The sequence below is a fragment of the Pseudomassariella vexata genome, assembly GCF_002105095.1.
Source record: "Pseudomassariella vexata strain CBS 129021 chromosome Unknown BCR38scaffold_1, whole genome shotgun sequence".
Lineage (NCBI taxonomy): Eukaryota > Fungi > Ascomycota > Sordariomycetes > Amphisphaeriales > Pseudomassariaceae > Pseudomassariella > Pseudomassariella vexata.
In genome coordinates this window covers 3,813,933-3,829,414 of record NW_024467956.1, presented here as the reverse complement: position 1 = coordinate 3,829,414, position 15,482 = coordinate 3,813,933, and the positions used below count along the sequence as shown (strand labels likewise).

Here is a 15,482-nt window from a genome sequence, read left to right as displayed (position 1 = left end):
TAGATCAAGTTGTCGTTGCTTTGCGCTTCCAATCGGTACTCTAAACGAATGAATCGTAGTCCAATGCTTCAAAAACGTCCTCCAGGAAATAGGCGGCACTTGCTGAAGGGAAGATTCGTCATGAGAGAGTTTCACAATTCTGAGACAGGCATGTCGATTGCTTGGGACTTGGTCGAGGCTGCACCGTTCAAATAATCGAAAGACCGGAGCTCCGCCACGGTGGCTGAGCAATGCAGGTACTCAAGTGCGTGCTTCGGCACTATTGTACAAATTGTATACTTCTGATACGTATCTCGTCATTGCGCCAATCCTATGCCACCACTAAATCAAAGCATTCATTTCTACGTCTTGTCAACATCAAGTCGCATCGCCAGAAGCTTGCTAACATTGTGCAGAGCAGTCCAGAGTCGTTTTCGTTTGGTTCCCGAGCATACCACATTATTCACGTGCAATACTTCATGTAAGTGATCTATATGACCGGATATACTGATTGGAAACCATGCTCCCAATCCTGAGGACGCTTTGTGCACAGGATCGATTTAAGACAGTGCCGATTGTAAGATATCCCCATGTCTATGCACATAGTTAATGTTCACGATTCAACTTCTCTCCTCACCGTCCAACAAACCTACAGCCTATGCTCCACAATAGGGAGAAGCTGGCTCATCCTGTCCCAACCAAAGTGTTTCCTGCCCCAGACCAACAATGACATTGCGGTTCCTCCCTTCACATATGTTCGCCGTTTTCCGCCAGGTATCAAGGGTCCATTATCTAACACGCGAACCCCATCGCCGGAGTATCCAATCCACCAACTTTCTGCGTCCAAAAGTATGGTTCGAATTGACTGTCATGGGCATACTCTTGTTTTTACGCAGTAACCGTCGGTATCTACTCGCCCTTGCCGAGCGAATCAGCCTTCGCACGGAGGCCAGCCGCAGTGGAACCAGACTGGGAAAAGTATTTGCCGAGCATGGGCTGCATGAATGAGCGAAAGATGATCTGGGCGCCGCTGTAGAGTTGTCTGTCAGTTTTGCTGGTGGACGTTCTGCGAGATGGAGGGGAACAAACCTGAAGGCTGGGAGTCCAAGCCACAGCAGGAACACAAACTTGAAGGTGAAGTAGAATGGGAACCAGTAGACAACGCTGACCAAGCTTTCAATGACACTGCGGCACGGGTTAGTTCGGTATGCAAACCACACAGCATCGCCTGGCGGTAGCCCAAGTACGTACGTGAAGAATGCGAAGACAACCCAGTACTGCGCAAAGTTAGCCTTGCATGGATACAGTAGATTCCAGGCGCATTGACTTACGGTGAGCCATTGGGTATCGTCGGCCTTGCTAGTAGTGAACAGCGCGTTCATCGAGTAGTATCCTGGAACGATGAAGCCGGCAAGATTGGTGAGGAGCTGACCGCCGAGGTTGAAGACGATGAAAAAGAAGTAGAGGGTCGCAAGGCCAATAACGCCGTAGACCTTAGGCACCGAAGTCTGCTTCTCGAGATTGTTGAGAGCAGGGTATTTGGAGAGCTGCGGTATCTCAAATCAGTCTTTTGGGGGCATGCGGACACACTAGCAAGGAGCAGAAACAGTTGAAGACTGGAAATTAATCCAGCGGGAGCCGGCGTACCTCACGGTCGAGCTGACCGACATACTGCTGAACGCGATCTTGGGCAGACATCTTGGCTTATGGTGAAACTTATGTCGTTGTTGGCTTGGGAGTCGGGATAATGGAGTGAAAGAGCTGGTGTTCGGTAGCTGGGGAAGGTGATGTCAGGGCGACGAAGCTGGCTGTCGAGTAATATGGGTCAGTTTAACGGCCACCTTGCAGTTTCGTTCGGAAACAATCCTGACCTAGAGCGGGGTACAAGGGTTATGGATACGACGTACAGTATCTAACGTTGTTGCGAAGAGTGTTGTTCACGAACGAAGTCGATGAATGAGGCAGAAGTAGTACAGAAAACGGCAATTCTTGCGTCGGCTGTGGAGAGGGAGAGTATTGGGGTTGATTCACTGAACTAGGTAGATGGTGAGTGGGCAGGCGCTCGGCGGATTGGACGGATGATGCAACTTGACAACTGATGACCCTGGCAGAATGACGACGGTACACTAACAGTTTGGAGATCATGTCGGAACGCCAATGTGTACATCACCCAACAGAAGTTCTACACGCATGGTTTGAAGATGGAATACTCTTCTGGTCATGACACATGTTTACACTATGTCTAACTGTTTGTTTCGTCTTCTTATTTTAACCGAGTGCAGCTTTGATATCGAAACTTGTTCCCCAGAGGATCAGTACTTGGCAAACAGGAAACCGTCCCAAGGCTGTGTTAGCTGTGTACTTATTGTAGGACACGAACTGTCCAGATAAGGTAGCAAGATAATGCTTTGTAGCGTGCTTGCTTGCCTTGATAAGACGGGTCAAACTGACTATCTCAAATCCATGGGACGCGTCCTAATCTAGGTGAGAAGCAAAGCCGGGATGATACAGAAAGTCTCACCGTCGGCTATTATCCTGCGCCATGCAATGAGTGTTTGAATTTACGTGCACATGCGATTTGAACGATTCACCTGTCGATTTAATCATTTCGAGCATGGCCCAGGCTCCCAGACTTTGAAAATGCCCGGCCGGATGATCAACCGGTTCCAGCCACAGCTTTTCTCCTAGCAATTTGGCCAAGCGCCTTCTGGAAGAAAAATTAGTGGCTAATTTTGAGTCACGTGGCGTTTCTTGGCACTACCACCGTCGCGGTTGCCCCAGCACCTACGGACAGCTCTGAGAGGTTTTGAATGTTTTCAATTCCTAGATCCTCAATCAACATAAGCATTTCGGGTTGGTTTTGCCAACGCAACACCCACATCCCCCTTGTTGATGCATTCGCTTCCTCTGCGACCTTCTCCTCATATATCCTCTACCCCATTCTTCTCTTCTTTACTACTTGCTCCTTCGCCATTTTAGTCGCTGCCGCCGTGGGGGCCTCGGTTGGCGTGCCGGCGCATTCATAACATAAGCATTGACGAAACCATGGAAAGGCAACGAGGTACGATCCACAACTCTGGCAAAGGTTTTCGAATCTTTTCCTATCTATACGTATTCTTTAGATGCTGGACTGGAGAAATGCCGTAGCTTTTGTCCTTCACAACGCTAACCGTCACGTAGATTCCCAGCCACCTGATGTGGGCATAATGGCGGCGCAGAATCATCCCAGGAACAGGGCGCCCTCAAGAGCTTCGACTGCATCGATTCACAGCAACACAACCCATAACCTCGAGCAGAGTTTTGCTGTATCCCATAACAGCTACTCGGACCAATGGAATACGAATGGCCACAGCCAGCCTAGGGACATGGTGCAGGCGGGGGGACACCAGATGACGGCCGAGGACATGATGCTTCGGCCTGCATCGCAAATGTCGCATATGCAAGGTACCCAGTCCTTTGCCATGGATACGAGCATGCAATCTTCCGTTGGCCACCCAATGTCCTATCCTCAGCACGCTGCCATGAGCCAAAATCTCAGCCAGAGCCATAGTCAGCATGGAATGCCGGCTGATTCTTTTGCCGCCACGGCCAGTTTCACCGACCCCGATAGTCAGATGATGGATCGCGAGGAAATCGATGACGGTGAATCGCATGCTGGATTACCTCCAAATCCCAAGCCTTCCTCCAACAAGACGAGTGCGAACAATGAGTTGGAAATGAGGCAACTCTTCCAGGCAAATAAGCATCGCACATTACAGGAGGTCGCCACTGAGCTGCACGGCAACGAGAGAGGGCCCAACTCTGAGCGCACTCGACAAGTGTTCGCTATGCTCTGGATAAACCAAGTCTGTTCGAAGGGGAAAGGGTCTGTCCCGCGGGGAAGAGTGTACGCCAACTACGCATCCCGTTGTGCAACAGAAAGGACCACGGTCTTGAACCCGGCAAGTTTTGGCAAGCTTGTCAGGGTTTTATATCCCGGCCTCAAGACGCGAAGACTAGGTGTTCGCGGTGAGTCGAAGTACCATTATGTGAATTTCACATTGGCCGATGACCAACCCGAGACTGCGGAGCCCATCATCCAGCCCGCTATTCCGTTCCCGGAGACAGCAAGCTTCGCGTACAGCTTTATGTAGGTCTCGTGTCATGAATAACCATCAGATATTGATACTGACGTGGAATAAGCAAACCCAAATCGCAGTCTCCCGCCATCAATACGCACAGGGCCATCCTTCCATCCCCTGACATTCCTCAACAGCCAGATACGGTGGGCACCACACGTTCCAGTCAGAACAGATTGCATAGTCTGTATAATCAGCCAGATGTATCCAGCATTGATCATCTACACACCACCACATCCAAGACGATGCTACGTCTATCCTTTGCTCCGGACAATGAGGAACCTTTCAGGCAAGGCGATTCCCTCGTCCTGCCCAAGCTCGAGCCTTTCCTGCCTAATGGCACCGATCCTGATGCCGCCATGTCTTTACAAGCACTGTACAGATCGCACTGCACTTCTCTTGTTGAATGCATTCGCTACTGTAAAGAGAAAACATTCTTTCACCTGTACACATCCTTCCAAGGGACCCTAACCATGCCGGTACAGAAGCTATTCTCAAATCCTAGCCTTGCTCCTTGGATAGAACAGTGCGATTTCCTCTTGTATCAGAGAATGATGCGGATAGTGTCCGGTCTTACTCTGCAAGTAGTCCCAAGACCTGTGCTCGACACATTACGCAACATCTCGGAGCGACTGGTCCCCCATATCCGAGACTCTTTCCAGGGACAACCGAAGCATGTTATCCACGCCAAGGAAGCGCCTGCCACCATTTTTGCTGCATTGCTTGATCGAGCTCTCCGCGTCAACCTGACAGCCCATGCGGCTGCAAACATGCTGTCGAATCCGGCAAACCGAGACCAAATGTACCTGGACTGGATCACTATGGTTAGGTTACGCAAGGTCGCCGAATGTATCCCCACGAGAGGAATGGACGACCTTGTCAACCTCCTGCTCGGCGAACTTCGCGAACTTCTCGATCCGCAAAACGTTCCTTGGGAAATCGAGTGTCTGACCCTATATGGAGATGTGGCGGCGCGGAATGGCAGGGCTACCCAGGCTGATGTCTCGGGAGACGATAATGCTCAGAACGTCCTTGACAGATGGGTCAACTTTCTTCGATCGCTCCCCACCAAGTTCTCCTACGCCCATCCCGAAGACATCGTATGGTGCGTGCAAAGAGTCGGAACAGAGATCATGCGGGATCTCACGATTGCCCAAGGCAAGAGTTTTGGCTCGTGGTGGGTGACGAAGTGTTGGATTGACGAGATGATCTCCTTTCTCGCCGAGCAAGGGGGCTTCATGAAATTGAAGTGCTCTTCACCACCCTTGTCTATAATATCCAAGCGTGGGGTTTCAATCAAAGAGGCTGCCAGTCGACCAGGCTCGCGGTTCGGGAATGGAAGTGAGGAATTCAACACGATGCCGAATGTTTCTCAACCTCAAGGGAGCAATGCACCTTTCCCCGTCCAAATCGACACGCACAGCCGGGACTCTCTTGGACTGCTGGCCAACCCTGACGACAGCGGCATAGGCATGAGAACACCAGAGGAAGAGTTCCCGATGGACAAGTTCGAGCTCCCACCGGATCATGGCCAAGGCCTCCAAAATATGAGTCTCGACCCGGGCTTCTAGGCGTTGTGCGGTCGAGGCCTTAAACGATCGTGGTCTAAAACTTTCAATACCTGAGTCTTGGGTGTAGCCTGACCAGGTGGGTGGTTTGCAGCAGTTGATATTCCACGGCTTCGGCATGTTCGGTTCTTGTGTTTACATACGTTTGTATTAAGACTTGTAGTGGTTTGGCTGGCCTATGGCGTCGGGGAGAAATGGTTCATATCGATGATGATACGAAGGCACGATGGCATGACAGATACGATGGACGGTAATCTACGCTGCGGTAGCTGCCGGTACTGAACGCAGCTTTGTGAGGGGGAATGTACAAATTTTTATCATGCTGGCGGTTCAGGCATACGGGCCTCATCGATTCAGCTGTTAGCGGTGTGCCTGGTAGGTGTTGGCCTGCATGGCATACATTTGGAGAATTCTTGGTTGGGATTGATACCTCAGCGCATGTTTTTTGTCCAGTGGTTGGCCACTAGATTAGGATAGCAATGAAGCTACGTTTATCAGCACATTTTGATGCGCAAACATTTCATGAACTCCCATTTGAGAGTCGGTGCTGTTCCGGTAACTCGAAAAGGTGTTCAGCCTTGAACTTAAAGACGCGCCTATTCACACTCGAGCTCCAAGTTTCTCGAGTTATACTAAGCTTGAACAGAGTAGCCTATACTAAATGCATACTTACGCATGTAGTCGGGCGTCTTCACTAAAATGCAGGCGCTCAATAGTCTACCAGATGAATTTGTTGACATCAGCCCGAAGCTGCTAGCCTTACACTAGAGGAGTACATCTGTCAATTCACTTTACATGTAACAATCAATACGCTGACTCGACTCCGGGGATGTCAGATTACTTGTACATGAGCTTGGCATGATGCGATTCCTCGTCACTAATAGCCTGGACCGCCTGCTTCGAGCGGCAGGGTTTAATTAAGGCTGAAAGTATATACCACTAGAATTATGAGTGACCAATGAGCTTGCAAAAGCCCCCCGTAAAGTGGCGCCCCTTCCCGCAGCCTCAAAGTACCCCGCCAGGCTGGATTTTTCGTATGCTGCTCCGCGTTTCGGCGGGGCACTTGAAGGCATGACATACGTTCGAGAATTAATTATTTGGGGCCGGGTTTGACAATTTCCTGTGACTCCGAACCTATTGCTCATAAACTCGCTTACCATTAACATAACTATAGTAAATTTACCAACGGTTGATCTACGCTCGTTTCTGTTCACCTCTAGGTCTTCTCACTAAGTTGCGGGTTCTGAAGAGTCGATCGATCAGTGTGTGCCCCGCGATTTCGTAACTTTTCTTCTGCGTATAGCGAACGCCGCTGTTGGTCGAATGATCGTGGCCCTATATCTTCCCCCTTTGCTTCCTTGATCTCTATAATGGGTTCGACAGTCTACAGGAATGACTGTAGTAACGGCTGGATCGTGCAGAAGTTTGGGGGCACCAGTGTTGGCAAATTTCCCGACAAGGTCAGTACCCAATGGCTCCTTCCTTCGTTGCTCTCTTGCTTGGGCCCCTGTGACTAACTTTGACTTGCTGTTACACAGATCGCGGAGGACATCGTTCGGTGCGTTTGCTGCTTCAAATACTCTCGTTCGCAAAACGCCTCTGACCACGAGAATAGCGCCAACCTAGGTTCCAACAAAGTAGCAGTTGTCTGCTCAGCCCGAAGCACGGGGAAGAAGGTCACAGGGACTACAAGTCGGTGGGTCGCAATCAGCAAAACTTGCGGTAACGCCCAATTGGACTCACACAAGGCGCTCTTGCGATAGTCTCCTCGAAATCTACAAGAAGCTGCGCAGAATTACTGCCGCCACCAGCGCCGAAGCGACCCAAAACAAGATCCTCGATGATGCCAAGGCGCTCATCCAAGAAATCTGCGACGACCATGTCTTCGCGGTACAGTCCTTCATCAAGGACCCCAGCCTGCAGAAGACGGTCACAGCCGACATAGAAAATGACTGCCAGGAATTGGTTGACTACATCATTGCCGCTAAGCGCTTCAATCTCGAAGTCAACGCGAGATCCTTGGACAGGGTGGTCAGTTTTGGGGAGAAGCTAAGCTGCAGGTTTATGACTTATCTGCTGAAAGACAGGGTCGGTCAACTCTCGGAACTTGTGGTGGTATTGTTAATGTGAAAAACGCTGACATGGTGCTTTTGAATAGCATGTGGACGCCGAATACGTGGACCTCTCGGATATTATGCATTACGAGAGCTCGGATCGGGTCGATCCTGCCTTCTACAAGGATGCGGCTGCCGTGTTCCAGAAGAGAATAAGGGCTTGCAACGAGAGGGTGCCGGTCATCACAGGCTTCTTCGGCAACGTTCCCGGAAGTTTGATGGACGGTGATATCGGGCGGGGATACACGGACTTATGCGCTGCCTTGGTCGCAGTGGGACTGAAGGCAGACGAGCTGCAAGTATGGAAGGAAGTCGACGGAATATTCACCGCAGACCCGACCAAAGTGCCCACGGCCCGGCTTCTAAGCTCCGTCACGCCCTCGGAGGCAGCCGAGCTCACCTTCTACGGGTCTGAGGTCATCCACCACCTGACCATGGACCAAGTCATCAAGGCGGACCCGCCGATCCAGATCCGCATCAAGAACGTGAAGAACCCGCGCGGTAACGGCACTATCGTGGTGCCGGACTCGAACCAATCGCCCGCACAACAAATCCGGCGTTCCCGGCCGTCGGACGAGGCGCTGCGACGCACCCCCAAGCGCCCCACAGCCGTCACAATCAAGGACGGCATCTCCATCATCAACGTGCACTCCAACAAGCGATCCATCTCTCACGGCTTCTTCGCCAAGGTTTTCTCCATTCTCAACCGCCACAGCATCTCCGTCGACCTCATTTCGACCTCCGAGGTCCATGTGTCCATGGCCATCCACGCGGCGAGCTCGTCGCCTTCGCATTTCGAGGCCGCGTGTAAGGAGCTTGAGGAGTGTGGCGATGTGAGTATTTTGCAGGAGATGGCCATTCTCAGTTTGGTGGGCGCCGAGATGAAGAATATGGTGGGCATTGCGGGGCGTATGTTCTCGACGCTCGGAGAGCACAATGTCAATATTGAGATGATATCACAAGGTTGGTTTTTATCCCCTTTCTTTCCCCTTTCAAGGGCGGTCAAGTCGTATGCTAACAGTAAGAATGAATAGGGGCTAGCGAGATCAACATCAGCTGTGTTATTGATGCGAGGGAGGCGACGAGGGCCATGACTATTCTCCATACAAATCTATTTACCTTCTTGGAATAGACTAATAGAGTTGAGCGTTTTGACGTTGCGGATATGCTGGTGTATCGTATGTGTGATGGGGCTGTGCATGTCTTGGCCCCCCTCCCCCTTTTTCGAATGTGTGTCAAAATGTGAATGAAATGAATCAGCGAGGACCTGTGTACAGTCTTGGGTTCAAAGAGAGCTGCAAGAGTTGCGAACTATGTTCTGGACTAAACTAGATCAATTGAATGGGAATGATTGCATGATAGTCCGTGAGTGCTGCATGTGATCGTCGTTTCAGGGGCAGTCTTTTTGTCAAGCTTTATAGCCCAATTATACCTCCAGTGATGTAGAAGCAGACAAACCCCGATGTCAGGATACGCAACCAGGTATGTAAACAGCTTTGCTATCGTAGAATTGCTAGTGAAGAAACCATAGAAACCACAAATACGACTAACAGGTATAGTATTGTTCACCTGTACCAACAACGGGTTTACATTGAGGTAATAGTCCGTAGAAATGCCTATATTTCGAAGACAATTGGCGAACAAAACTCTTATTATTCTGCAGTCCTCTCTGTCTCTGAGATATTAGTATTGATTGAATCTTTGTCATCACCACAGCGGCACATTCCTAGATTGATAACTCATATCTTAAGCTCAACCAGCCGTTGTTCGCCTCTTTCCGCACCGGCTCAGCAGGGTCCACTGTATTTTGTCGGCTTCGGCGCACTATGACGTGGCGGGGTTCAGGTCAGTCAGACGGTCGTGATGATGGTTACACCGAACAGTATCAAGGAAGGAAGGACAGAAGGATGGAGGGATAGCAACCAATATATCATCGTGCGGTCATGGGCCCTGAAGTGAGTCGTGGCTCGCGCACAATCTCGGAGATTGGGGTTCTGTAGGCAAATCGATGTTAGACAATAATCTGTTACCACACACATGTCCACAAGATAGACAAGTAGGTACAACTTTATCGAGACATGACCAAGATTCTGTTTCGTTTGATAAGGGTAGCTTTCTAATGCTCGGGCCGAAATCGTATCGAGTCCGTCATCCTGCATCGGTTTAGAGTAGACCAGATGGGTCAGTGCCAGGGCGGTGAAAAATAAGGTTGTGACTCTGTGGCGGAAGATCATTGTAGATTCATGAATTTTGGTAATATATTTCCGAGAAAGCGTGTATATTTGTCGGTGTGGTCTACCATAGTAAGCAGGCTAAGAAGTCGAGTCTATGATGATGTAGTGTAGACTGTTGAGGGTTTTTGCTGAGTCTGGGCAGTGAATTGTGGCAAGCAGCAAAAGAAAAAGACATGAAACAATGCCTAGAGATTGGAAAGGTCGGCAGAGTTATTTATTTCCCAAGTCGCACTCGCTGGTGTCTCTTTTTCAATACAGCCTTAGGCTAGTTTTTGCTAGATATTTATGGCATTGGCCAATCAGAACTGCCGTTCCACCTAGTATTCCCAGCCTCGGAACCCCTTGAATCAAAGTAGTATCACAGGTCAATTGGGCTTCTATTTATTTGTGTGGCGGTAAAATAACTCAGCTGGAATCCTTCGACTACGAAAGCAGTACACTGGCTGTAAGAGTTGTCCTTCATTCAGTATATACAGTCGTGGAAGATCAGCCGTTGTGCTTTTCCTCCGCCAAAGTCTGTCTCTCGACGTAATCTAACGCCTATGATTATTTTACGTCAGGAGAAAAGTGGCTGATACGAGTGATCTACTAGATTCTCATGTTCATTAAGCTGTTTGGAGATATCATCAGTCTGGTATATGAGGATACTGGACAATCAGGCGGCGCGAACATAATGCTTCACCTCCAGAGAGCTAATAGCCAATACCCCAAGTGCCAAGCAACCCGTAAGCACCATTCACTCCCCTCGCCATCCTCTCAGTGACGCTTCAAGTACAATCGATAAGTTCCACAAGCTGAGTTTATGTTGTTGCAGTCCCCACTTACACCGTCTTGCCCATCTCTGACACAACTGTCCAGCAGAGGGTTTTCGAGATGGTCGGCGATCCATTGGGAAGACACGTTCATCCCGCGCTTGGGGGCTTTGTTCATGGTACAGAACTGGGCTTTGCAGGTACCGTTGTACCATGTTGCGCAGATACCGTGGACTACCGACACATTGCCCTGGTAGGCTCTGATGTCGGTGATGACTTTCTGGCAGTCCTCTGTGACAAGGGGTTTGGGCTTTGGCAAGTCAGCAGGCACAGCTTTTCCGATTGACAGATTCATAATTTGACTAACCAAGGTTTCCCAACAGGTGAAGTATGCTCTCTTGGCGAGGCGACGGCTCGAGATGTCTGAATCCATGGCCATGTGGTCGTCGTTGAAGGCAGTGAAAATCGGAGTGGGACCGGTTCCAGAGGCCTGAGCAGCATGGCGCAGGCCTGAGCTTCCTTGGAAGTGACTAGGCACAGCAGTGCTAGCGAGAGCAATACCGATGATGACCACGAGGTTCAGGATGACGTGGATTGGCAGCATGTTGGTACTGGTGAGAATGAGAGATATGATACTCCGATATACCAAATTGAGAAACGAGGCCTTCAGTCAGCTTCTCTTTAGAGCAGCTCTGCATGAGGTAGGCTTCATGTAGATGAGATTTCACGGCCGGGTGGGGGAAAAGCCCTGGTTTTGATTACTTAAGTACCTAGGTAGGTCATGTTTGATAACGGAACCAAGACGTGTGGACGCCCACGCCTCGAATAGCTTTATGCAGAGGAAGTTGCGACCTTTGCGATACTAGCAAACAGTTCCACAACACAGCACTTACACAAAGAGGGCAGGAGCAGGCGCGAACACAACCAGCAAACAGGCAGGCACGATCTGGCCACTCAGTAACACCATCAACCTAGAAACACAACTTTGGCAGATATTTTTCAGGACAACCTAAACAAACGACGAGGCTTCTCGAATCCATCCTCGATTCGGATTACAAAGTCAAACTTTCATAAACCAATACTTGATTGCCTGCAGCTATCCGTCCAGCTGGCCGTTCAGCTGACCACGTGGACGGTTCAAAATGGCTAACCAGGTCGCACTCTACTAAAGCGTTCGAGACTCTGGTTTACTAGACCTAGCTTGAACTACTCAACTAGGCACCGGTCATCGTAGGAGCACCCTTTGGTCATAGACACTGAATGCCCCTTTCTGACTCGCCCCTCAACCTGCCTGTAGCTGCCATGAAGGTCTGCGGAGGCATGGACGAACGCAGAGTAGACTCGGCGAGGCCTTCGTTACGGTATCGGGACGACTTCCTTAAAGATGCATTGGAACATCGCAGGCAATGATTCGATTCCTCAAACCTCACAAAACAATCCCTGAATACCCATCCACTGAAGCCTGAGCTGACCCCATACTCTGTAACCGGGTATTTTACCATTCAGACTATATATACACCCAAATCTAAGCCTTCGAAATCTCATGCTTGACCCATTTTTCCAGCCCGCCCCTCGCAATTATTTCCTGTACATTTGGCGGGAGCTCGCCCACTCTCTGACTCCACGTCTGCCCGCCCTCTCCCTCGGTAACCGTAACCTTGCTCCTCCTCACATCCCACAAAAACTTCCACCCCGTCCTCCTCGTCAGGGCCTTCCCCTCCTCCGTCTCGCTCTTGAATGTCTCCCTCAGCCTCTGCACCAGCTTCGGCACCTCGACGCCCATGAGCGCGTTATTGATGCTGTTGCGGCTGAAGATGTTGCCGAAGCTGCCTGCGACCACAAGTGGGATCTTCTTGGCCAGGATGGCCGTTGCGGCCTGCTCGCGCGAGCTGCCGCAGCCAAAGTTGAAGCCCGCCACGAGAATATCACCGGCCTTGGCGATGCCGCCAAAGGCCTTGTCGTAATTTTCCATGCATACTTCGGCCATTTTCTCGACGGAAACGCCGTCTTGGTAGGTGTACTTGCCGGGGTAGATGCCATCCGTGTTAATGTTGTCGGCGTCGCAGAAGACAATCTCGCCCTCGACCTTTTCAGGGAAGCCGGGGAGGATGTCAGTGAGCGTCTCCTCGCCCTCGGGTTCTGCTTCAGTGCTGCTGCCCTCGCTTTGCTCGGCAACGGAGATCAAGCTGTCTGCCTGTGCAATAAGCTTCTCAAGGGCGTCCTCGATGCTCATGGCCTTGTCCTGTTCGAGGTTGCCGTTGCCCTCGCCAATGATGACCTTTTCGACGCCCTCGGGCTTCTCGTACCAACCTGGTCCTGCGATCTTGCCTTGAAGAGCGCTAGCTGCAACAACTTCCGGGCTGGCAAGATACGCCTTGGCGTCCGTCGAGCCCATTCTTCCCTTGAAGTTGCGGTTACTGGCGCTGATGCCCACTTCACCGGGCTCTAGCAGACCCGTGCCAAGGCCAATGCAGGGTCCACACCCAGATGGCAGAGGCTGAGCACCAGCATCCAGCAGAACCTGCCAGTCGCCTGTCTCTTCGGCGAGTTCTTGCTCTGGAATGGATGCAGCGGCAATATAGAAGTTAACACCTGCCGCAATTTTTGGCTCGACGCCATTTTGTGCGGCTTCTCTGAAAACTCTTGCTGCAGCTGCGAGATCTGAGGCTCGCGAGTTTGTGCAGGAGACAAGATATGCCTTGTCCAGCTTGATGTTCTGGGCCTGTAGGTCCTTTAGAGGGGTGGCTACCTTGACTGAGTTTGGTCCCGCGACAAAAGGTGCCAGAGTCGAGAGGTTGAGATATATCGACTTGGCATATGTCGCGCCAGGGTCTGCCGATAGCTGATTGCGGATTAATTCGTCGATTCTTTCATGAGAGATCTGGTTCAGGGCCACCCCGTCGTTGATTACTGCCGCAACCGTTGCTTTAGCACGCAGCCATGTCTTGAGCGTGGAGTCGATGGGGAAGAGGCCAGTCAGTGCACCCCATTCGGTAGTCATGTTAGCAATGGTGAGGCGGTCGTCCACTGGTATACTTGCCATGGTCTCCTCGGAACCATTGAACTCAATCGCGTGATTCAAGACATCATCCTGGTTGAACAGACCGCAGAGTGCCACGATAACATCCTTCCCAGTCACACCCAGAGGCAAAATACCAGTAAGCGTAACTTTTGCGATTGGCGGAATTTGCCACCAAGTCCTTCCAGTTGCCCATATACTCGCTGCGTCGGTTCGCACCATGGGAGTACCTAAGCATCCAACGCCACCATACATGTTGCTATGACTGTCGGAAGCCACCGTGACTGTGCCTGGCCAGGCGTATCCTTCCTCGACCATGATCTGGTGACCGATGCCCCTCCCAGCCGGATAGAAGTCGACGCCATGTTTCTTGGCGAAACCTTCGATTTGTTGATATTTCTTCAAGTTGGTCTCGCTCTTGTTCTGCACGTCGTGGTCCAGAGTCATGACAATCTGTTTGTTGTCATGTATCTTGGACGCGCCAATGGACATGAACTTGAGGGCGACAGGCCATGAGTTGTCGTGAGTCATGCAGTGATGCGGTGCCAAAGTGACATAGTCGCCTGCCTTGACCTTCTTCCCCTGCGCTAGTCCAACCGAGTATCTCTGCACGATCTTCTCGGTCAAGGTTTGTGGTGTCTCAGGGGCCGTCTTGAGGGAGGATAGTATAGCCGAGGAAGTGGGATCTTCGATTTGTGAGTGAAAAGCGGTTTGACGTTGCTGGGCGGTAGCAGTATACGCTCGGGTCATGGGCCGACATATTGACCTGCGCGGGATGGCATAGTTGCTAATTGAGGCCCTCGCAGCCAAGCTCCTTCCCTATGAGAGGACTTGTTAGTTATTGAATTGTGGACTGCGCAAAGAATCGACAAACGTACAACAAAACGGCGCATATCTAGAGGCGGGTAGTCCTTGCTACCATGGCAATTTGGAACAACAATATCAATTACTTGTCAATTACTTGTCAATGCTGCTAGTTCCAATGTTGAGGAGACAGAAGGCCACTGCAAATGGTGCCAATTGGTATTTGGTATAGAGGAAAACCTCTTCGTCCTCTGGAGACCCCAGCTCGACCTGCAAGTGCTGCCGGCAACAAAATTTCGTGGGGTCAAACTCCGGTTGCCGGTCTTCGTGCAGCCGTGACGGTAATTAACTATTGCAGCAATACTACTGGCTCGGTTAGGGCAGTGGAGTCGTTCGACACTCGATACGGAGCATGACAAATTCGCGTCTAGCTGTGCTTGAATTAATGTGTTTTGGGGCATTCTGAATTTTATGATACTGCATAAATGCGGCGTCCGGGCTGAACTCCGCCCGATGCCTTAGACTTGGCATCTCGAGTTGAACCTAATTTGTTTTGGTGACAGCTGGCGTCAGGCACCAGAACAGATATCGTAAGCAAGCCGGCATAGGATGAAACAATCAAGCTCGTCATAATGAGGAAAAATCCTCTTGGAGCTAAGCATTTCAAGTTTTCATGCCGATTTTGACATACCCCCATTGCTGTTGGTCGTCGCAGTTCGAATTCAAGAACGAATCCGAGGCTTTCGAATTCGAGTTCGGCTCTTGTCAGTAGGCGCCGTTCGCACTTGGGGCCCCACCTCCCTCCAGCTGATCAATTCTGATGCCAGGCACTTGTAGACCTGCACCCGGCATCCGGTGAAACGGCAAGTCGCGCCTACTACATTGCTCGCATGA

General features: G+C 50.8%; 6 protein-coding genes across 6 annotated transcripts; 2 read left to right on the top strand and 4 right to left on the bottom strand.

The window, feature by feature from the left end:
• Nucleotides 1-888: 888 nt before the first annotated feature.
• Nucleotides 889-1,677, bottom strand: BCR38DRAFT_330154 (TB2/DP1, HVA22 family-domain-containing protein; the record flags this gene model as incomplete). Its single annotated transcript, XM_040854936.1, has 5 exons — nt 889-1,009; nt 1,069-1,164; nt 1,231-1,256; nt 1,311-1,526; nt 1,627-1,677. The coding sequence occupies 5 exons, from the start codon at nt 1,675-1,677 to the stop codon at nt 889-891; spliced, it is 510 nt and encodes a 169-aa protein (XP_040721576.1).
• Nucleotides 1,678-3,185: 1,508 nt separating this feature from the next.
• On the top strand, nt 3,186-5,668 carry BCR38DRAFT_454352 (RFX DNA-binding domain-containing protein; the record flags this gene model as incomplete). Its single annotated transcript, XM_040861698.1, has 2 exons — nt 3,186-4,108; nt 4,162-5,668. 2 exons carry the CDS (start codon nt 3,186-3,188, stop codon nt 5,666-5,668), a joined length of 2,430 nt encoding a protein of 809 aa, XP_040721575.1.
• A 1,085-nt stretch (nt 5,669-6,753) lies between these two features.
• Nucleotides 6,754-9,063, top strand: BCR38DRAFT_418563 (lysine-sensitive aspartokinase 3). The gene is made up of 6 exons (XM_040859235.1): nt 6,754-7,125; nt 7,204-7,223; nt 7,281-7,361; nt 7,429-7,753; nt 7,824-8,742; nt 8,814-9,063. Exons 1-6 carry the CDS (start codon nt 7,036-7,038, stop codon nt 8,909-8,911), a joined length of 1,533 nt encoding a protein of 510 aa, XP_040721574.1. The 5' UTR covers nt 6,754-7,035; the 3' UTR covers nt 8,912-9,063.
• A 259-nt stretch (nt 9,064-9,322) lies between these two features.
• On the bottom strand, nt 9,323-10,212 carry BCR38DRAFT_418559 (uncharacterized protein). Its single transcript, XM_040859234.1, has 2 exons — nt 9,844-10,212; nt 9,323-9,773 (listed from the first exon to the last, which is right to left on the bottom strand). Exons 1-2 carry the CDS (start codon nt 10,011-10,013, stop codon nt 9,710-9,712), a joined length of 234 nt encoding a protein of 77 aa, XP_040721573.1. The 5' UTR covers nt 10,014-10,212; the 3' UTR covers nt 9,323-9,709.
• A 287-nt stretch (nt 10,213-10,499) lies between these two features.
• Nucleotides 10,500-11,369, bottom strand: BCR38DRAFT_470813 (uncharacterized protein; the record flags this gene model as incomplete). The annotated part of the gene is made up of 3 exons (XM_040862845.1): nt 10,500-10,553; nt 10,839-11,075; nt 11,133-11,369. 3 exons carry the CDS (start codon nt 11,367-11,369, stop codon nt 10,500-10,502), a joined length of 528 nt encoding a protein of 175 aa, XP_040721572.1.
• A 793-nt stretch (nt 11,370-12,162) lies between these two features.
• On the bottom strand, nt 12,163-14,887 carry BCR38DRAFT_418557 (uncharacterized protein). Its single transcript, XM_040859233.1, has 2 exons — nt 14,663-14,887; nt 12,163-14,603 (listed from the first exon to the last, which is right to left on the bottom strand). The coding sequence occupies exons 1-2, from the start codon at nt 14,675-14,677 to the stop codon at nt 12,291-12,293; spliced, it is 2,328 nt and encodes a 775-aa protein (XP_040721571.1). The 5' UTR covers nt 14,678-14,887; the 3' UTR covers nt 12,163-12,290.
• Nucleotides 14,888-15,482: the final 595 nt, after the last annotated feature.